At 45.4% G+C, this 20962-nt stretch overlaps 2 protein-coding genes across 9 annotated transcripts; one reads left to right on the forward strand and one right to left on the reverse strand.

Annotated features, from left to right (window-relative positions):
* Nucleotides 1-1104: 1104 nt before the first annotated feature.
* Nucleotides 1105-13140, reverse strand: LOC125726378 (BRD4-interacting chromatin-remodeling complex-associated protein-like). Of its 2 annotated transcripts, none has more exons than XM_049002689.1 (13): nucleotides 13011-13140; nucleotides 10148-10213; nucleotides 9992-10037; nucleotides 9736-9784; nucleotides 7653-7715; nucleotides 5921-7396; nucleotides 5712-5793; nucleotides 5459-5538; nucleotides 5299-5348; nucleotides 5007-5152; nucleotides 4818-4912; nucleotides 4516-4618; nucleotides 1105-4039 (listed from the first exon to the last, which is right to left on the reverse strand). In XM_049002689.1, exons 3-13 carry the CDS (start codon nucleotides 10030-10032, stop codon nucleotides 3528-3530), a joined length of 2697 nt encoding a protein of 898 aa, XP_048858646.1. In that variant the 5' UTR covers nucleotides 10033-10037; nucleotides 10148-10213; nucleotides 13011-13140; the 3' UTR covers nucleotides 1105-3527. The 2 variants fall into 2 exon arrangements, with proteins under 2 accessions (XP_048858646.1, XP_048858647.1); XM_049002690.1 differs by having other exon boundaries at nucleotides 10148-10193; nucleotides 13011-13110.
* On the forward strand, nucleotides 12984-19917 carry prph2b (peripherin 2b (retinal degeneration, slow)). Of its 7 annotated transcripts, none has more exons than XM_049002697.1 (4): nucleotides 12984-13108; nucleotides 15937-16315; nucleotides 17791-18037; nucleotides 18703-19917. In XM_049002697.1, the coding sequence occupies exons 1-4, from the start codon at nucleotides 13015-13017 to the stop codon at nucleotides 18916-18918; spliced, it is 936 nt and encodes a 311-aa protein (XP_048858654.1). In that variant the 5' UTR covers nucleotides 12984-13014; the 3' UTR covers nucleotides 18919-19917. The 7 variants fall into 7 exon arrangements, with proteins under 7 accessions (XP_048858654.1, XP_048858651.1, XP_048858656.1 ...); XM_049002694.1 differs by having other exon boundaries at nucleotides 13015-13166; nucleotides 15842-16315; XM_049002699.1 differs by lacking the exon at nucleotides 12984-13108 and adding an exon at nucleotides 13303-15383 and having other exon boundaries at nucleotides 15842-16315.
* Nucleotides 19918-20962: the final 1045 nt, after the last annotated feature.

Here is a 20962-nt window from a genome sequence, read left to right on the forward strand (position 1 = left end):
ATGGCACTCTGCGCATCTACTGTTTACTGGTCTAAGTAACAGAATGTCTACAAACATGTGCATGCCTTTATGGATTTTTAAGCAGAACATTTTGGTATAGAAACACATTAACGTTAGGTTTCGTGATTCACTAATACGAGTTTAGGAAAATATACACATTAACGTTACTACTTGAATTAACCATAACGTAACGCTAACCCTAATTTACCCTGATCCCCCTGCGGTACCATTAACGTCATTGCACCCATATATGATAACAGTGACATTTCACCCCGCCCTGTCCCGCAGGCTGCAGCAAGGTGTAACTTGTGGTGGTGGAGATTCGTGGCATTATTTATGCACGCAATTATAATTGCCCTGAAATGACATTAAATGTTTATCCTTGTGCTAATTATCCAAGTGTTCTTTCTCTCTCCCTCTTGGGTGGGTGAGCCAACCTTGTGGAGCAGGGCCTGGTACAGTCCTACAACATATGGAGAAGGACAAGACAAGCATGTAGTGATGAAATTAAACAACGTATAGTAAGACTATGAAATTTGCCCTGCATCTCAGATGGTGAAATCTGCCGAGGGGAATCCCCCCCCCCTCCCATTCGGCACAATCTGAAGACTGAGGGAGACCCACACCCTTGTTTTAATCGGTATAACAGCCCTCTCAAAAATCATTTATGTCAACATGCTTGGAATAAGACACATCCCTTATTATACAAACTTAATATCACATCACCAATTCAGATTTTCTATAAACAGTGCAATCCCCATGTACATCAGTTGTAATTCTGACAAAGTCCACGGTTGCGGGGATGAGTCTGGCCTGGCCAGCGCACACATTTTCAAGGGACTGAGCATCCCAGCCAGTGAGCCCCACATGCGGACCCCAACACCGGATTGCCAGTCTGCCACCACCCTAATTACCCATGCTGCTGTATGGAATATGCTTCCATTGTATCCTCAACCAATATTAATTAAATAGAATTTTAATTTAGAAATTAAGACCTCCTTTTCAATGATTATTCAGAGCACCTGTGCGCCATCCCGGCTGCTGTGGGACCCATCGCCGCTTCACACTGCCCAACCCCCCCATGTAAATTACGTAACAAGGATATTACTTTTGTGTTAACTTTTTATTATTAACACGATGATGCTGTCAACATTAAGCAATAAGAAAATACACAATAGATGCATGACACAGCTGAGGACCTCTGCAGAGACACACAACAGCGGCTGCTGCAAGTCTTTGGCTGGTTTTCAAAATGCTTTTCATCATTTCCTCTTTTTATTTGCAGTTGTCGTTAACACCCACACAAAACAAATGTAAAAATCAAAACGATATATCATACTTTTCAAATCGTGTAACACTTCATAGACAATAAAAATAACTTCTTTTTACAAAAAATTATAAATATTCTGTTCTCATTTTTTCCGTCAATGTTTATACAAAACAGAACTATACAAATCAAGTTTTGCATGAGATTGATTCGATATAAACAAAATATTAAAAAATAAAATTAAAAAGTTAAACGACAGCAGGTCTGCGATGAGACAGGCGAAGTCATCTGGTAAGGCCTCGCTTGGATATACATACTGAACAAAGCAGCAAAACACAACGAAACCAAAATGAAATTCATGAAGGAGTTCACACATGTTTTCTCCTAAGGCAACAAGCCCATTCGCAACTCAGGGCTTTGGGTTTTTTAATTATTATTCTTTTAGCTCTTCATTGTAGAGTGCAGTCAACAATATAGGTCTCTCGTCCCTTATTTTGGCTGGATTGAGAAAGGCATATGTAGTTTACCAAATGAAAACATACAACCGTCAAATCGGGAACACAGACAAGGTGATGAGCAGAATGATGTGTAGGATACACATATAAACACATACACATAAACAGGTATGAAACTACCTATAATCCACTGTCTAATTCAGTCATAAATGGTCATTCTAATCTATCCCATTGTAAAGTCACGTGCAATGGCATGTTTCCATAGAGACACGCTCTGTCCAGGTGGACATCATCAGCACTGACACCACAGAGCCCTCTTTGTGAAAAATTACTGATGCATTTTGACACCCCCCCTACCTACCCTTCCAGCCCTGTCAGTACTTACAGTATATATACCCCCCCCCCCCAAAGAGCATTTATTTGTACCAGACAACTTCAACCTTTTGTCTTTGAAGAATACATGCTCAGCTCACATGAAGCCCAAAAGGGTAACGTCGCAGATCAAAGTGCGTAAACAGCAGAAAGCCACTATTTGCTGTTCATTCGAGGAGATCACCTCACACTCAGTATCTGTGAACAAGGGCACCGTGTAAACGACCCAGTGCTTTCCTACCTCTGACACGCGAGAAGGAGAGAGGTGGCTCGAGATGACACCCCTCCCCAGCTCCACAGCACCAAAAAGGCAAGTACCAGGAAGGGTCGATTCTGCTGAAAGGCAGTGCTTGTAAGAGCTTTTTAAGTAATAAAATCAAAACCTCAAATTCGGTCAAATGCATCCCACGATAAAAGCATTACTTCATATTATTTTCTTTAACGTGTCATCAGACTGTAAACCTATTGTAGAATTAGATAAACCAAAACTGTCCATCAGTTTGTTCATGTCTCAGGGGTGCCCCCTAGAGGAAAGTCCAAAGACCTGAACCTTCTGAGCATTTAGTGAACTGTATTCGTTCAACAGTCCCGCAACACCGTGGCCAGTGTCTGACAGGAATTCACAACAAGGCCGCCACTGTAGTGATAAATTACACAAAATATCCATCGCTCAAAGCCTGAATGACAAAGGCAAAAAAAAACTAAAAAAAAAATAGTGATTGCACACGTTTCCATAAACAGGAGGATCCGTTTCGAGGCATTTTGATTGTATAGACAACCAAACGCTGAAAAGTAAAGGATCACTCAAAATGAAGGAGATAAACCCCAAGGACTATACATTAACAACAATGTGGAATATCACACCTCAATCTGAGAGCTGCATTACCCCAGTACGAAGCACTCCTCTGAGAGCGGGGGTCACATACCTGTAAGGTACAAAAGAAAACGTAACGAGCGCATGCTGAAATAAAAAGGACTAACTAACGGCATAAAAACCTGCTACTTAAAAATACATTTAAACCAGAATTCTCATAGGTGTGGCTCACTTCAGGTTTAGGGTTATATCACGGAGACGGGACTAGACAGACGCACATAAGGACAGACACAGAGAAGTAGAGTGACATCATCACTGAGCGCCAGCTGAGGGGCGGGGTTTTCCGCCAGCATCTCACACTGACATGCAAATGAGCGTGCATAAACCACTCGCGCACCAAGACGAGATGCGGGAAGCGACCGACTGGACGCCGCGCGCGACGCAGACGGCCCTGCCGCCCCAAGGCTGCGGCCAGGGTGAAGGCGAGACCGCGGTGACGGGGCTGACGGGCCGTTAGGCCCCACCCCCTTCTGTCCCAGTCCCTCGCCACCTGTCAGTCAAAGCGGTGAGAAGACACGAGGGAGGAAAAGAGCATGAAACACAGGTGGGCAACATGGCACTAACATTCAAGAATGCTATTCACAGCTGCCTCCAGGGCTGAGTCTGCGTCGGCTGGGGACTTTAACAGGTGGGGGCTGTTCTGGCCGGCATGGGGGCCCATGAAGCCACCTGCGCTGTGGCCGCTGGCATTTCCGTCGACAACCATGCTGAGAGAGCAGCCTTGGGTCTTCTTGGGGTCCAGGACACTCTTGATGGCAGTCTCCAGGTGGGCACTGATGGACACCCCCGGCTGCTGCTGCTGTAGCGTCCCCCCTCCGGGGTCCTTACAGCCGGGCTGAAGCTCTGTCCTGACCGAGGGGTCCCTCGACCCTCCTCTGAGCTGCACTTCTGTGAGCGTGCCGTCACCATGGCGATGGGTGAAGCACGTCACCATGCTGCTGGTGAGGCACGGGAACTCCCGCGGCAGGTCGGCCATGCTGACTGGATCTGCTCCCCCAAGGGGACTAACCTGCTCACCCTTTCCTGTCTGTGAGGGCTTCGGCAGACAGCAGAAATCCTCCAGGTAGCCCTCTGGAAGAGGAAGAGCGATCACACGGTGCACCTCGCATCACACCATTAAATCACACCTGCTACCCCAGCTCTGCTAGGAGCTCCAGCCGCCTACGTGTTCATCTCAGTACCAGCACAGCAAATTCAACTAATAAGCTAAATACCATTCCCAGTTGTTTGGGCTGGTAAAGTATATGATTCTACCGCTTCCATGCGACTTCTGAAGTCGACATGATTCTGGCTTAATACGAGGGGGGAGGGTGGTCTGACAGCTGGATAAACATGCAAGTCAGCCCGTGTGAGAGAAGAGGCAGGCTGACAAGCAGCCCTGTTTGCTTCATGGACTGAAACACGCAGACATTATAAAGAGAAAACTAAAAGGACACTGGCCTTCATTCCAGGATCCTCTGTGAATCAGACTGTTGATTAATCCAATGATTTCCTCAAAAAAATGATACAGGAGTGGGCGAAGTACCATGCCTCCGTCCCTGACTCACCTGGGTCCACCATGGCCAATCGCTTGTCCTGTGTTAGACAGCGCCTCTCCTCTTGGTTGAATGTCCTGTCAATCATCACTATCTCTGATGAGGGACACATCCGCTAGAGAAATGGCAGACCGATATTTATTTTTATGTTAGAGGGAGAAGTATTTTGTGTTGTGCTAAACCACCAGGTAGACTTGAGATTATCAGATTATCACTGGGCTCAGAAGAACAGAATGCAGCATATCCCTTGCATGCAGAATGTATCACTGTTCGAGCCGATGTAAGACTCCTATGTACTATGACAAAGTGCTTACTTCAGCCTCGACCAGTAGGAGGCGCTGGTATTTGTTCAGCATGGCCTGGGTTCGCTTAAGGGCATGTGAAGCTGCCTCTTCAAACTCCTCGTCCACTTTGATGAAAGGGAGGCACATCATTAGTGTCTGTTGGCCCTATGAAGGCTGCGATTGCAGTTGCTTCCTGTAAGGGAAACTGGAAGACGGTACCTTTTCTGAGGTCATCGCTGGAAGGCAGGGCCCCCTGGAACACGTGGAAAGCAAAGAGCCGGCGGGCTGCATCCTCAAGGGAGGAGAATGGTGACCGGTCTGGTGCCAGAGCCCTGGCCTGGTCCCACTGGACCTGCTGGAGGATCCTGCAATATTGCAACATCAGGCAGGTCAGCATGGACTCATACACAGAGTCAGAGTCTCATACCGAGCTAAGCAGAGGCAGGTAAAAATAAATAAAAAAGGCAGAGAGGGAGAAGCATGCCGACATGGAGGACAAGCTGGCACTAACATGTCACTCTTGGTCAGCTGGCGGGGGGCAGGTCTTTTCAGCATGCTGACCTGCGTGGGGAAGAAATTGGCTAATTAAAATCACACCTCACCTGACATTCGCCCTTAACAGCGGGCACTGGCCTCTCAGGGGCCCTACACTCAGTGTGGAAGGTACTCACCTGACTGCCGACTGTGGGAGCAGAGCCAAGCTGGTTTGGCAAGTACACCACCGTTTCCAGGGCTGCAGATGCCTTCAACGCTGCAGGAAAAAGCAAGTGTTACTTCACAAACATCAAGCTGGCCAATGTTCAAACAAGATGATGGACATGTGTGGTGTGTGTGCATGTGGGTCCTAACATCAGTCTTAGAAACAGTCTACCGACTGTGGTCTCCGCAGTGGAGTTATCACCCATGGGCTCTGGAAGATTTTACCTGAGTGGCCTAGCAGGTTGACCAGCTGTGGTTGCCTCTGCCCATCTTGCATCTTGGTAACACTTGGTGTGAATTGCGAGTCCTGGAAGGAAAAAGAAAGTTTAGTGCTGGTCCAGGCAAGAAATGGAGAAATGCAGTGCCTTATGGGGCCTCAGGACATGCCGAAGTATGACATCACATCAAGGTCCATTCGGTGCCTGAATACTCGCCTGGTTCTGATGGGGTAAATGCGTCTCAGGCTGCAGCTGGCGGGTGGAGTCCTGCTCCCGGGAAACCAGGAACTGCGATCCCAGCTGAAGCTCCTGCCCCCCCGGAAGCGCCGTCCCTTGCATCGTCTGCACCTGAGTCGCATACCCAACGCTGGCCGAATCCGTAGCATTGACAAGCGCATAGTGGCTCTGAACGGGGGCAGATCCCAGTGCGCTGGAGCTGGCGGTGAAGGCCACAGGGGCTTTTGCTGCAACTGCTGGGCTCTGAGACATTTGGACTAAAGCTGGGGAGCACTGTCCCAGCTGGCTACTCACCACGCTCTGGTTCACCACCAGCTGCCCCGCTGTCAAAAAGTTCTGCCCAGAGACAAGCTGCACAGCCATGCTCTGATTGGTCAAGAATGCCCCAGAATAGGTGCTGGTGGCAGTCTGAGTCACGAAGCCTTGGTTGGACGTACCCTGGACCTGTGTCTGTAAGACCTGCCCATTCAGGGCCTGGACGGCGGGTGTGGCTGTGCCTGGGGTAAAAGGCAGAGAGGAGGGCAGCCGGTATTGCCCCAGGGGTAAGCTGGTCTGATGCTGCTGCCCCACAGCCGAATGGATCACTATGCTGCCCGAGTGGTTGGCCACCTGGGGGCCCAAGGCAGGCTTCTGGAGGCCTGGCTGGTTCACAATGTTAACAGTCATCTGTTGGGGGCTCTGGGTGGGGCCAGCAGTGTAGGTGCCACTGCCAGGGGCTGGGCCTTGGGGCTGCAGACCCAAGCCACTGACACTGTATACAGTCTGGCCCCCTACCTGTAAAGGCTTAGGCTGAATGGGCTTAACCAGCATCTGTGGGGAGGGACCTCTCTGGATAATGATGTTCTGAAGGGGTATGGGCGTCGTACTGCCTTTGAAGGGCATGGACACCTGGCCGCTGCCTGCAGAGGGGCTGAACGTGGCTCCCGGTGTTGCCCCAGTGGCACATGATGGCCTCTGCACCAATGCGCCCCCTGCTAGCCCGGGCGAGTCGGGCTGACCTGGCTGCAACAGGATCTGAGGCCGCTCCAAGCCGCTGATAGTCACCATAGAGGTGGGCTCGCCGAAAGATCCCATTAGCTGGATGTGGGCGGCCGATCCATTTGGCACAGCTGGAGGAGGCGCCCCCTGGTGGAAGCCCTGGGACTGTACTCCGGTGAACTGTGCACAGGGAGACATGCCGACACCCCCGGACACAAGCTGTTGAGGGAATGCCAAGGAGGAGGTGGGAGATTCCAGGAGAGCCTCCTGCGCCAGGGTCTGCTCCGTGATGTCGGCCTCCTGCAGAGACTTCTGGAGGATGTCGAAGGGCTGCTCCTCCCCCAGCTCTGCTGCCGACGGTGAGGCCCTCCCCAGCTCCTCCTCGATGAACTGAAGGCTGCTGGGGAGCTGCAGCGTGGACCCATCCACCTCGCCCAAGTGGTTGGCAGAGTCGTTCAACACGGAGACAGGGTCGACCTATCAGAGGAGAACGGCCTATCAGGGACGACCTATCAGAGGAGAATGGCCTATCATGGTCGACCTATCAGATGAGAGTGACCTATCAGGGTCGACCTATCAGAGGAGAGAGGCCTATCAGGGTCGACCTATCAGAGGAGAGAGGCCTATCAGGGTCAACCTATGAGAGGAGAACGGTGGTGTGAATGTGGCGGCATGAAGGGCGGCGACCACCCAGTGGATTTCATGGGTGCAATGAAAAAAAGGCAACTCTTACGGAGCCACTGATGAAGAAGCTGGCCGAGCCGAAGGCCGCATTCGCCACATCATCTTCATCGATCTGCAAAGAAAACATCCACCTCTAAATGCATGACTGAGTTAATATTATTACTATGGAGTGCGCCTGGCTTCACGGGGGGGGGGGGGGGGGGGGGGTCAGGGTTGGCCTGACCCAGCCAAGAGGGGGAAGAAAAAATTTGTTTTATTTTTAAGTTGTATTTTTTGCAAACACACATCTTTGGTTTGCGCATAAATGTACCGAAAATATAAATATACTTGTACATACAATCACCGTTCATATAAATGGAGACGATCACCTTTTTACGTGACATTGGAGTCTAACGTCACCCAGTTTACTATATGCATTTCTGTAAGTGTATTTACAAAGAGACTTTGCTGTCATAAACTGAGCATAATATCAACAACCATTTTCCATCTTATTTGTCATCTTAATTGTTCGTACCAGTTTTTGATCTTTTATTTAGCTAAACATTTAGACATTTTGATAGGTTGCTAGCTAACTATATTGTTTAGCTGAACACACTAGTTAGCTAACTAGCCACAGGAGTTTAGCCTAAATTACGAGCTAGAAACGTAGAAATGTATAGATTTCTGGTACTGAAAATAGCTACCACAGATAGTGTGACAGCCTTTAATGTTCAGCTTAATGGATCGGACTCTCTCTCTAGTTCGGTTGATGTTTCTTGCAGTGATGATGTTCCTGGTCCATCTTGCAGTGATGATGTTGCTGATTATTTGAACAGACAATCTCTAAGCCAGCTAGTTCTAAACTCATCCGCGGCAAGAAATCGCTGATAGACAGATGTTTCTCTGTTGCGTAGTATAAGTCTAGACCCTGGCTTGAATATTCCATCAAAAAGATGCTTGCGTTTGCTTTCTCTGTCGGGTATTTAGTAGTCCCGCTTGTCATGACATGCAGTATTTAAGGTTCACAGTGCTATTCTGTGTATAATATAGCTTAAAAGTATCCAAATTAGGCAGCATTTTGTGCAGAAGTTTAATTTTCTGTCTTAAATATCCTGTTTTGGTAGAAATATTGTGTACAACTTACAAGTATATATGATGGAGGATGATCCACACACACACACAGACCCATGCATGCATACAAACATACACACATGCTCACATAACTACACTCATACGCATCTGCACACATGCACAAACTGGAAAAGGTGTCAGATAATTTTATGGTGTACATGCTTGGAAATTAGCAGCCCCATAGAATGCTTCGCTGTCATAGGACTTCTGTCTCAAACATCCATTTTATATGTAAATTGCTCCTCCAAAAACCTTCCTGGCCCACCCTGTTACTGAGAGCTGGAGCTGGGCCTGCTATAGAGGTTATCAAAGTGGGCACAACCCAAGGAAGAAAAATCGCTCATATGGTACAAGAGAATCTTCCCCTCTGTTCACCCAGTTCCTTAAGAGCAGCACTATTTCTTGCCTCAGAACGTGTCACGTGGTATACGGACTATCGTCATGATGGCAAGAGGAAATGTGTAACTGAGTCCAGCAGCTGCAGGCTTGTGGGCACTAAGGAAGGAGAAGCTAGGCCACTGGAGGTCAATCTATGGCTCTATTCCCCACCAAAGATCATGAACAGTGAGTAATGACCAAATGCACAAGGACAAGTACAAGCAGACAAAATATGGTTGCTCTCCAGGGTCTCTGGACTAACTTTCAATGACCGTTCTGGAGGGACCTTGCTATTAGAACTGGAGTTCCTTTGCACTGAGAGAAAGCAGCTCATGTGGTTTTGATATCTTATAAGGATGTTGCTTAGTCCCAAGCCGGGAGTCTCCCAGAATGAGCTGCAGTCTATGGCCTGACCTGTTTGCTGTGTTACCATCAGGACCCTCACATGGAAACTCAGTCCAATGATGAACATGAGGATGGATACAGACAGTGAAGAATAAATATAGAATATCTTGATACTCAAGATATACGTCTTGTAAAATTCTATGTAAATACTCCAGAATTCAGCTACACTGACAAGACTATTCTCCACAATCAGGTTGTATAAACTTAATGAAAGGCTTTAAATAAAATGAATAGCTTACTGATTTGTTGCTGGAACCATGAAGATAATCATTCAATGCCTGCACGTCTCTGTGGGACAGAAGCAAGAAGATTAACTCAGGATCAGGAACATGACCAGAGACTGGAAATATAAACAACACAGGGATGTCTGAGAGTGCAGGTCTAACAGTCTGAATTCCAGAGCATCTTCTGCTTCCATGTTTCAGGCCAAATTTTCAAAAAAAGGGGGGAGTGGGAATTTTAAATGGAAAAAAAATCTCGCCCTTTGAGACTCACCCTATGATGTCTAGAAGACGGCGATCATCTTCATCATCCATGGTGACTGCGTGGAAGGGGGGAGGGGAAGGATGTCATTTGTGACATTGAAATTACATTTGGCCCAGTGCCACAAGCAAATGACTCGATGCACTGTGGGACACGCTAGTTACTCACGTGTTTACAGGAATCATGGGACTTCTCATCAGATGCCTCTGAGCTCCTACACAGACAAGAGAGGCACTGAAATGTAAAAGTGGGAACCAGTTTCAATCAAGCCACCATTAGAATTCTAAGGCTAGTAATCACATAAGTAGATTATTAAGATATAAATAAATCAATGAGGCTGACTTATGGTTGCCTGAAACAGGCCAACAGAATACGAGCAAATAAAATGACGAGAAATACAGCAGAATTTTGATGTTTAAGCAGGCCATTGCAAAGCATATGGGAACTGGTCTGAACTGGTCACCAGTGAACTCATGTAAATGACTGACACCACGATAAAGAATCAGCTACTCACCAGGTTATTTAATCCCATGTCAAGGTCTTTGCTCAGAGGTATATACCATTGTAAACAAGTTTCCCACAATACAATTTATAATACAAAAATGATCACCAAACTGTCTGAAAATATTCCACTCCAAAACCCACTGAAAAATCATGTTTGTAACAGCATTAAATCACTATGAATTTGAGCCTTGCATCTGGGGTATTACAGTGATCATGTAAACTGTTAAATGACTCTTTGGAAAAGAGAATTTATGATTTTAACACACAAACATCCACTTCACCAGCAACCCAGGAGGAAAGTGAAAGGAGGAACTCCACTGGGGCGACCAGAGCCAAATGTGTGTGTTTTCGCTGCCAAGAGTTGTGTGTAAAACAAACCGAGAAAAAAAAAGATGAAACACTTTCACATGCACTAATGGGACCACCAACAGTGCGGGCACAGTGCAGTTACAGTGCGTAGCCGTGTGCCAATCACCACACCCAACAACCATAGAAAAGATCTCAGCACCTTCCACTGAAAAAATAAGGAACAGGGAACTATAGGTCTGACAAGGTTCTGTACGATTTATGTGTACTGGAAAACTGCATGAAGTTGTTTTAGGCAGGCAAATAATACAAATTTATATATATATATATATATATATATATATATGTTTGTGTGTGTGTGTAGATAGATGAACACACAAACACAAATATATATTTAAGAAAATACTGACGGAATGTGTGTGGCGTAAGTGCCACATATACACAGACAGATACATGTGCGCTTTCTTTTATAGACACACTGAGGGCGGAACCAAAATGGCGGTCTGTCCTCGTCTTACTGCGCCACACAACTTGGCTCCTTGCCAGCCTCTCAACAAAGGCAGATTCTACTGCCGGAAATTATTTTTATTTTCAACCTCAATCACTATATAACGTGCAGAATAAAATATAGTTTGAATAAAATTATGCGTTAGTATGTGAAATAAACCATCTGGTCAAGGGGGAAAAACACGGAAAGGCCTAGGCTTGTAATAACCTTGAAAATGACATCAATAATTTCGCTAATACTAAAAATTAAATGTTAAAATAATAAGCAGCTGATTGGAAACAATATTTATGGTTTTTTCCGAATAACAAATGTAAATAAAAAATACTCAACACTACTCCAAAGCAATCAGCCCAGACATAAAGACTCATTTTTTAGCCAATTTGATAGCTAATAGGTTCATGCTTAAAAATAAAAACTCAAACATACATACATTTCGCCTCTTTATTTCATTAGATTAAAATCATACAACACATTCACAGAATATTTATCAAAATACACAAAAATATACACAAGAGCATCAGCACATTTGACTGCTAGCAGCGGAGAACAAGTCACAGCTAGCTAACAATAAACATTCGGACTGGAAATGAGATTATTATTAGTAAAAAAAAAAAAAAAAACCTGCGCTCTATGACATAAAAATACAAACGTGACCAATAAAAAAGACATTTAAAAATAAAGTCACAGCGTTGCGAGGATTTTTAGAAAGTAGCTCAATACGGAAGTTTATTTCTTTTTTTTTCTCGCTAGAGCTCAACACGGGGAGGGGGCGGAAAATCGACGCAGGAGAGGAAGAAAAAACTAATTTTAAAGCAGCTCAATCACACCGAGTCACCGAAACGTTTCCCCGGATTAGCTGTCGGTGCCTCCGCGCCGTCGCCCACCAGCTACCCGTCTTCCGCTCGCTAGCTGCACGGACACCCTAAGGCGACTCCGTCCGCCCCGTCTGCAAGCGAAGCCGCGGCGCTTTTCCCTGGACGGATAGCGGGGATCGCCTCGTTAGGGCAGACGCTCCCTATGCTAGTCCAGCTTGGCACTCGGCTTTCCCGAACCCCGGTTCCCAGCTCGCCCCGCCGCCGTCCTCTTTCCTTCCTTCCTTCCTTCCTTCCTTCATGGAGACTGCGAAGAAAGCTACAGGCTTTTTTTTAATCACTAACATCGTTCCTAATTCTTCCAAGTACGGCACGGATAAAAAGCCTGGGACGCTGCCGATGGACGGCCGATCGTCCGCCTGCTCCGCGGATGTGCAGCCGGACCTCCCGGCCCCGAAGCCGCCTTAGTCTAATGGACTCTCCCTCTTCCCAATGATCTGGCCGTATGGGAGCATCGGCTCTCTGCCTATCGTGGCTGCCTGAACTGGCTTAGATAAAAAAGGACGTCTATAAATATTTATTTAGATTTGCATAACATCGAGACGATTAAAGAAAAGGCTAGCCCTTGTTCCCGTCTCACCCCTCTTCTTGAAACCTAATATCTCCATTTGGCAACTTTTAATTTGCTCCCCCTCCCTTCACCTCCTCCTCCTCCTCTCCCTCTCTCACTCTTATAGCTAGCTATATATTTTTCTCCCTCTCCTTTTTTTCCTCTCAGATAGATTTTTCCCTCTCTCGCTCTCTTCCCTCCCCGAAGGAAGGGGAGGAAGGAGGTTGTGTGTTTTTTTTCCTCCTTGAAATTTTTATCACAAAATTATAATACACTCAAAGGGGAACTCACCGTCATGAAAAAGCAGTGCCTTGTCAACGGGGTTTCCTCGCCATCACATCAGGGGCCAGCGGGGCAGTGCCGCTCCTGCAGACGGGCAGCAACTGCAGGCAAGCAGCCCCGAGGAAACTACCACGATCTCTGCACACAGAGAAGCAACGGAGGGAGGTTGTTAAAGCCGTGCACGGTGCAATTTAAAATATAATATATTAATTTGGGCTCCAAAACAAAAATGCATTCGAAAAAACGGTACTTGGGGAAATTAGGACGTTCAAAGCAGCAGGGTGCTGAATTTGAACTTGACAGCTCTATAAACTCGAACACAAGGGGGCAGAATAGCCAACTTGGCGTGGAAGTTTATGAGAAGGAACGCAAAATATGAAGTTTTTTTTCTTTGCAAATGGCTAACCTTAGGTGTCCATGGCAGGCCTAGAGTTAATATTCCATACAGTTGTAAATCATCTAAAAGAGGACTAACATTAACACAAAGAATATGAATTCAAGCGTTGCGCGTCCATTCAATTACAGTGAGACATGCACACTAATATTGTGTTTAATATAACCTGAAAAGTTTATTTACTAAAAATGAATTAAAAATATATGGCTAAATATTGCTGAAGTGTGGCATATAAATTCACATGACTTTAAAGTACACGATAAATACATATCCGCATAACTAGGCCTACCTCTTGTTAAACCGGTCTGGTTATGACCAAAATTGAAGTACTCTGCCATGCCTAAATGTAACACGGAGTCTAAAATCCTTATAGAAACATGACCTCCCAACGCAGCTTGTGTGAATACATCGTGGCAAAACAGAATTGTCTCAACCTATTTTAAGAAAATATTGAGAAGTTTTATGTAATGTTTATGCCAGGATTTGCTTTTTGTATACTGATTGCAAGATGGCATGTGCTTCTGGAAGCGGTTATAGTAATCAGTTAATGATAAAGCAAAACCATAAATCTGTTCGTTGCTGCTTGGAATACAATAAAATTATATAACACCGGTAGCGCAACTCTACTATAAATTTCAGTCGAGGTTTTTAAAAATTCACAGTGAGCTTCCTGATATGCAACTAGGTCACGTTAAACCAATAAGAAAAGCGAATGCTGGGAAGAACATGAAAAATGATCAAATCATAAAGTCGTTTGCTGGGCAGCGCTTGAAAAACAATTTATTTCCGGCAAATAGATAATCTAAAGTTTCGTTTTAATAATCGTGGGGTGTAAGAGGTGCCTGCGAATAGTGGTGGAGGATATATAATTAAAAATAAATAAGCAGTTACACAATAAAAGTTTCGTAATTGTATGCGCATCTTGTTAGTAGTAGAAACGGGCATTTATCCGTGTTATTGTTAATAACATGAACGAAACGGAGAATTAAAATGTAAATATGGTATGTCCTGCAAAGCATGATAATGTGACAATGCGACAGCAATATGTTTCTTAGTCATTCCATATGGAAAATAACCTTCATTTTACAAACATGCTGATTCCTGAATTTATTGAAAATCTGTTTACAGCAAATAGACGCGGATCGGGTGGGTGAACGAAACAATGTTTTGCTGGTTTTATTTATTTTTTCAAATCGTGAAGATACCGCATCATACTGGAGGGGCGGCAAATGTAGTACTATGTCATGTCATTTTATATTATCCATGCACTGAAATGCATTGTTTATTAGACGGACACGTTAGAATATGGAAACAGATACATAATGTACAGAAGTCAACCACAGGATAAACATGCCGTATAGCTCTCTATGTCAATGACACCTAAGAGGAGTATTTCCAACCGCAAAATATAAAGACGCCGAGACTTAGGTGTGGTATGCAAACTTTCATGACTCAAAAACAAGACTTTTGCAAGTTAAGTTATTAATAATATATGTCGCCGGCAAATCACACCCCTATTAAAATGAGTAAGACAACGTACTGCTATATGAATATTGCTGCTGAATATATTTAGGCATAGCCTTGCAATTGAAGGGCACCGCAAAAAGTGTTAAATGTGTAGGTGTTGAGGAAGTAGCCCATTTTGCTCCATAAGAAAATGGAGAAAATATATTATTTGCTTTTAAAAACTCCTTCCTTTCCATTTTGTCATTTATACCTGTCCTGCCAATGAAAATTGTGGTTTGAGGTCTGTAATGTTCGGGTGCTATCCTGAACCATCCCATAATAGCGGGACTTGGAGCATGGAAACATCAAACTAATTATACCATTGGGCAGGAGATTAGAGATGCACAAATTTGGAGCCAGGGATTTCTGCAAATGGGATCAGGGTGATTAGCAGGTCCACCATGACGTGCTGGAACTTTCAGCTTGGTCATGAGTCTTCGTCTAGATTTCTTCTTTTGAAGGAAGGTTATACTAAGCAACAGGTGACCAGACACATATTCTGTGCATTTTTGCTAATTAATGAGAAACAAACCTCATACTTGGTGACAGAAACGTCTGCCACTTACAGCATGGAGATCCAGATTCTCAGAATGGGAATACAGTGGAGAATGCATACAAATTTCTCTAGTGCAACAGTCGCCCAGGAGAGATTACGCTTTTCAGGGTTTCGGTGCCATTAATTCTGAGTTTTAATTCACATCAATCAAAAACTGTAGTTGTGAGACACTGAAACGCAAATCTCTTCGGAGACTTTGGCTGAGAAACAGTAGGAGGAGGAAACCAAATTGCTAAATTTGTAGCTGTCTTCTGGGTCCAGGACTCCAGAACTGAGAATGGCACTGATGAAGGTTAAGTTTGACTTGAAGAAGCGGGTAAAACTGGCCCAGGGATTATGGCTGATGTATTGGCTGACCGTGATGGCTGGTGTTCTCATCTTCAGTTTGGGGGTCTTCTTCAAGATTGAGCTGCATAAACGGAGTGAAATGATGGACAACAATGAGAGTCACTTTGTCCCCAACCTGCTGATCCTGGCAGGGCTGATGGCATGTGGTATCAACGCCTTTGGCGGGAAGATCTGTCACGACTCACTGGACCCGACAAAGTTCCCCAAGTGGAAGTCCGTACTGAAGCCATTTTTGGCCGGCATCATCCTCTTCAATGTGCTGCTCTTCATTACGGCGTTCCTGTGCTTTGCCATGCGCTTGACCCTGCAGTCCACGCTGGCCGAGGGCCTGAAGAACAGCATGAAGTTGTACAAGGACACGGACACTCCGGGTCGCTGCTACATGAAGAGGATGCTGGACCTGACCCAGATGGAGTTCCGCTGCTGTGGAAACAACAATTACAGGGACTGGTTTGAGATCCAGTGGATCAGCAACCGATACCTGGATTTCAGCTCCAGTGAAGTGAGGGAGTGAGTATTCAGCTGCTGTGTGTGTTTTTTGAGATTTGTCCCAATTAGGGGTTAGTCTGGTGCATTTTTTACTGGGTGACAATGGGGAACAGAGTAGAAACTATGAAATAACTTTAATTTCCTGAAAAAAATAGATATTATTTTGAAGACAACGAGCACTCAGAAGCATGGACACAGTTATCTAGTTGCCAGTAAATACTCAAAGTTAGCCTCATGGACACAATTATCTAGCTGCCACTAAATACTCAAAGTTAGCCTATTGCGGGGGCGGGCAGGTATTGTCTAACACCGGTTGTCTAGATTGCTGTAACACAATAGAATACAGCACAGACCTCCTACACAGAACATCACATTGTTAAAATGGTTCATAGGGCATGTTTTCCACAGAAGACCAAATAGGCTGTTTATGTGTTTTATTGAGGAAGACTGTTAGAAATCCTGTTGTGCACCGGGACCAATTTATTGCCATATTGATTGGTAATAAAGTGTTTGTTTGGTAGAGGTGGTAGAGGTGGTAGAGGTCAGGTTCTCATGAGTTGATACTCTTCGTGTGTCTCATTCTATGTCTTTCAAAGCTCACTGTCCTACCTCCAACAAGGCCTGTACAAGTTTCCATTAACAGCCTGTGCTGTGTTTCCCACCTAGAGCACCAGTGTGAAAGTGAATCCAAGCCAGCATGTCTTTCCTAATATTTCTTTGTGTCACTTAGGGCTTTTCTTGACACCAAACTTTGAAAGGTAGCTTGAGGAATCGTGCCAGGAATGTTTTAAAACAGAAACAGTGAGAGGACAATATTTTTACTCATGGTTTTTGTAGGCAAATGTCCTCAGGTGTAGTAAGTGTGTATGCTGCATTTTTTTATGCTGTGTTTGAGTTCACTAAGCCAAAAGTGCACAAACTGTTTAGGACGACCCGGATCTTCACCCTGTCACTCTCGCTCATGCTAATCGCATCAGGTCGACCTTCTAATAAATGGCTTTAAGGCCTCGCCGTCCTCGTTAATCTGGGAGTGAAAACCTGTGCACCAGTCTCCCAGCAGCAGTCTGCAGCTTAGGGACACGCCTCCTCGGTAACGACACGCCTCCTCGGTAAAGACACACCTCCTCGGTAAAGACACGTTAATATCCTTAAGGTTTGTTCCCCTTATCGTGAGGGTGTTAATGCTGTAAAAAGCATTTAAGACTATGGTAGAAATTTAATGCCAGTTTTTCTCTAGGATTTGTTTTAATTCAGCTGGTTCACATTAAAACAAATGACTGAAGAAAAACACAAGGGGAAATCCAGAGGGCTTGAAAGATCAGCACTTCCTCAGTGGTTGAAAAAGAGCATAAGGACCTTTACTGTCTTCCTTTGTATATATAAAAAAGATCCTTTCACTGTAAATCTGGTGATTGTTGTAAGGTGTATGGAAGCTAAAAAGCTGGATGTGTGCACACGTGTGACACATGACCCATACTTGGTTCCCCCACGGGCAGCCGTGTCATGAGCAATGTGGAGGGCAAGTACCTGATGGACGGGGTGCCATTCAGCTGCTGCAACCCCAGCTCGCCGCGGCCCTGCATCCAGCAGCAGCTCACCAACAACTCGGCCCACTACAGCTACGACCACCACACTGAGGAGCTCAACATCTGGATGCGCGGCTGCAGAGAGGCCCTGCTCTCCTACTATGGCAGCATGATGAACAGCATTGGGGCCCTTGTCTTACTGGTCAACATCCTGGAGGTGAGGAATGCACAGGCCACCGAATAAACACTCCATGTTCTTCAGCCTTAAATGTCTCATAATCCTCAATGGCTTAAACTAAAGCTAGGCTAACATTGGATAGGACAACTGGAAGCAGTTACGCCATTCACTGAGGCCCTGTTCTGGCCCTTATGTGCGTGTAATGATGTGTTATTATTCATGATGAGAGAGGATTCAGCAGTGCCAGAAGGTGCATGGTAAGCCTAGACAAGTCAACACCCTCTCAACAGCAGAACTTGAGGTCTTAGGTGTTCCAGCAGGCAGTGCTAGGCCCATAGGGTGCAGCAAGCAGCCTGCATCAGTTTGGGAGGGTCCCAAGCGTATTGTGGATCAGGTACAGATCACCTTCACCACACTGGAGACCTGTAACACGTATGGAATCAGGCTTGGTTGAAACACAGCTTTTGCTTTTAGGGTCAAGCAAGTGCTTCAGCTCCCACAGAAAAAAAAATCTCATTATTCGAGAAATGTAACTTGTTATTGAGTACATTTACAGGCCCGCTATCGTAAAGCATGGGATACTATTGACAGGATTGGAAAAATGCTTGGAGAAACACTGAATCGTACAACATAATTTGTGTTTTGCGGTAATCCCAGATATGTGGACCTCAGTCAGTCATGCAGTTTATTCATCTGTCCCACAGGTGGCAGTAATGGTGGGCTTGCAATACTTGAACACGGCTTTGGCGACACTGGCAAATCCGGAGGACCCAGAGAGCGAGAGTGAGGGCTGGCTGCTGGAGAAGAGTTTTAAAGAGACCATCACAGATTTCACACAGAAAGTTAAATCGCTGGGCAAGGGTGTGCAGGTGGAAGCCGGGGAGGGTGGGCAGGAGCAGGCAGTTGCCACAGTGAGCTGAGAATGTTCCATCCACCCATATTTAAACCTCTCCCTACTCTTGGGGACAAGATCAAATGTGGGAAATATTCTCAACAAACAACTAATAATACCTGTCCAACAGAAGGCTCCTTTTGACTTCCAGTATTTTTCAGCAGCATTATTCTTAAATTCCATGGGTAAAATCTTTTAACATTTCAGAATAAAAACAGGACGGCTTCTGCCTCGCAGCGGAGGCAAAAAAAACCTTCCTTCACGCCATCACGGATACCGTGTCCTTAGACACCTTCTGCAGAGCGCATGCTAAACCTGTTCACCGCGGATGGCATGTTTGCGTCACAGGGGCCTTTGAAGTTCAGCCCAAGACTGCTGCACTTAGCCACTGGGGGTGCAAAGACACAAGCAGAGTTTTAGTCACAATGCATTAATATAAAGCTGCTTTAAATAATCACAGGGTATACAGTCTGCTGTGGGGACTGGGAGGAACAATGGGGGCTCTCTCAAGGAAGCTGTTCTACTTGGGGGCCTGATGGTCACTCCCAGTCCCCCCTCCCCAGCTGGAAATCAGAAGACATGAGTGTTGGAATGAGGCAGCCATCTTAACCAAAACAACCACACAGACATACACCTTAAAGTTGTATATTTCTGTGTAATACCAACTTAAGTCCTGGCCTTGTTCAGTAGTGTCCTTATGTTTGTGGGCTAGGTGGAGCTGGTAGGTTCAGCCCAAACATGTAAGATATTCAGAGGGTCTGTCTTTCTTCACTGGAGGAAAAAGTCCACTAAACATAGAAGAGGAGACAATTCCTCTGCATCTCATTAGGTTAGGGTGCTGTGCCCATGCTCAGGCCGTGCAAATCCCAGGGTCTCACTGTTCACAGTCCCAGTCTCACCGTTGGGCACTTAAGTAAGGCCCTTAAGTCCCAATTACTGCAGGGACTGGCTGACTATGCTTTCTTAAAAATGAAGTGTGTTTGCTTTGGATAAGAGCACCTGCTAAATAAATAAACACTGTTATGCATTTTTAGTGGTTACTTCATTTAAAATAGTAACTAAAATGGATATGATAAAGCTAGATACAGGGCAGCACTGCACAGACTGAGGACAAGACCAAGAGGGATAGACAGGAACACGGGGAGGGTAAATTGCCCAGGGGGGTCTGCTTTAATTTCTTAATGGGGATTGTACCATGAACTGTTCGGGACATCAAGCGAGCAAATGACAAAAACGGAGTAAGCCCAGTGACCAGGCAGATCGTTCATCTTTGTTAACTAGATATTAAAATAGCTTGAACATCTCATACTGTGAACATGTGCAAGAAAATCCCATAACAAGACCTCAGCGGATCCACATCCAACTCATATTAACACCTTAGACAAAAATTGCACGGAGCATGCATTGAATTATTTCTCTAAAATCATCAAATCCATACACACTCGAAATACATTTTTTTTAAATCGACAGCATGAGTTGCAAACTACTGGGGATTCAGACAAAAGAAGCAGTGAAACAGTTAATAAGACTACAGAGTAAGCTCTAATGAGAACAATTACCACCTTTTCTTGTTTGTGGGAGGTAGAAGGATTTGGGAAGTCATTGTACATATGAGCTGGGGGGGAAAGGAGAGCTAGGAACTGTGGGGAGGAGAGAGTCAAGGACGGTTCCAGAGAGAAGTTACTGGTGGGTTTAGCTCAAGAGGAACAACAGGTGCTGACAGTAAGCGGCTTTGGTCCCCAGATTAGCCTCCTGTCAACATGTCCTGACATGCCTCCTCGGAAAAATGTTCAGAAGCACCTTGAGACAGTGAGGCTATATTAGCATTGAGACACATCCCTCACATCCATGTAGGTATACTTCCTGTTTAGGTACTCTGTAAATATTTCCTGCTTTATGCTGGCTAAGTCTTACCTTGGTTTTGTCTTTTGCTTAGAGGCTACCCATAGCCAGGATGAGGATCTAGATCCCCCGCTGGGTCTAATCCCCATGTAAAGCCAGAGGTCTCATCCCAGATATCCGTTCACCTGCTAGTGAATCAACATGCTCGACACTGATCAAGGACAGCATGG

Source organism: Brienomyrus brachyistius, unplaced genomic scaffold (assembly GCF_023856365.1).
Source record: "Brienomyrus brachyistius isolate T26 unplaced genomic scaffold, BBRACH_0.4 scaffold71, whole genome shotgun sequence".
NCBI lineage: Eukaryota > Metazoa > Chordata > Actinopteri > Osteoglossiformes > Mormyridae > Brienomyrus > Brienomyrus brachyistius.

Excerpts from the sequence above, each read along its gene's own strand:
- LOC125726378 (XM_049002689.1), bottom strand. The coding sequence starts at position 10,032 with ATGGATGATGAAGATGATCGCCGTCTTCTAGACATCATAGG. Across the intron at positions 5,349-5,458 it reads CTCCCACAGTCGGCAGTCAG|GTCAGCATGCTGAAAAGACC; the intron begins GTGAGTACCTTC and ends TTCCCCACGCAG. Across the intron at positions 4,913-5,006 it reads CAGCGATGACCTCAGAAAAG|TGGACGAGGAGTTTGAAGAG; the intron begins GTACCGTCTTCC and ends CTTTCATCAAAG.
- prph2b (XM_049002694.1), top strand. The coding sequence starts at position 13,015 with ATGAAAAAGCAGTGCCTTGTCAACGGGGTTTCCTCGCCATCACATCAG. Across the intron at positions 13,167-15,841 it reads CAGAGAAGCAACGGAGGGAG|TTTGGGGGTCTTCTTCAAGA; the intron begins GTTGTTAAAGCC and ends TCTCATCTTCAG. Across the intron at positions 16,316-17,790 it reads AGCTCCAGTGAAGTGAGGGA|CCGTGTCATGAGCAATGTGG; the intron begins GTGAGTATTCAG and ends CCCCACGGGCAG.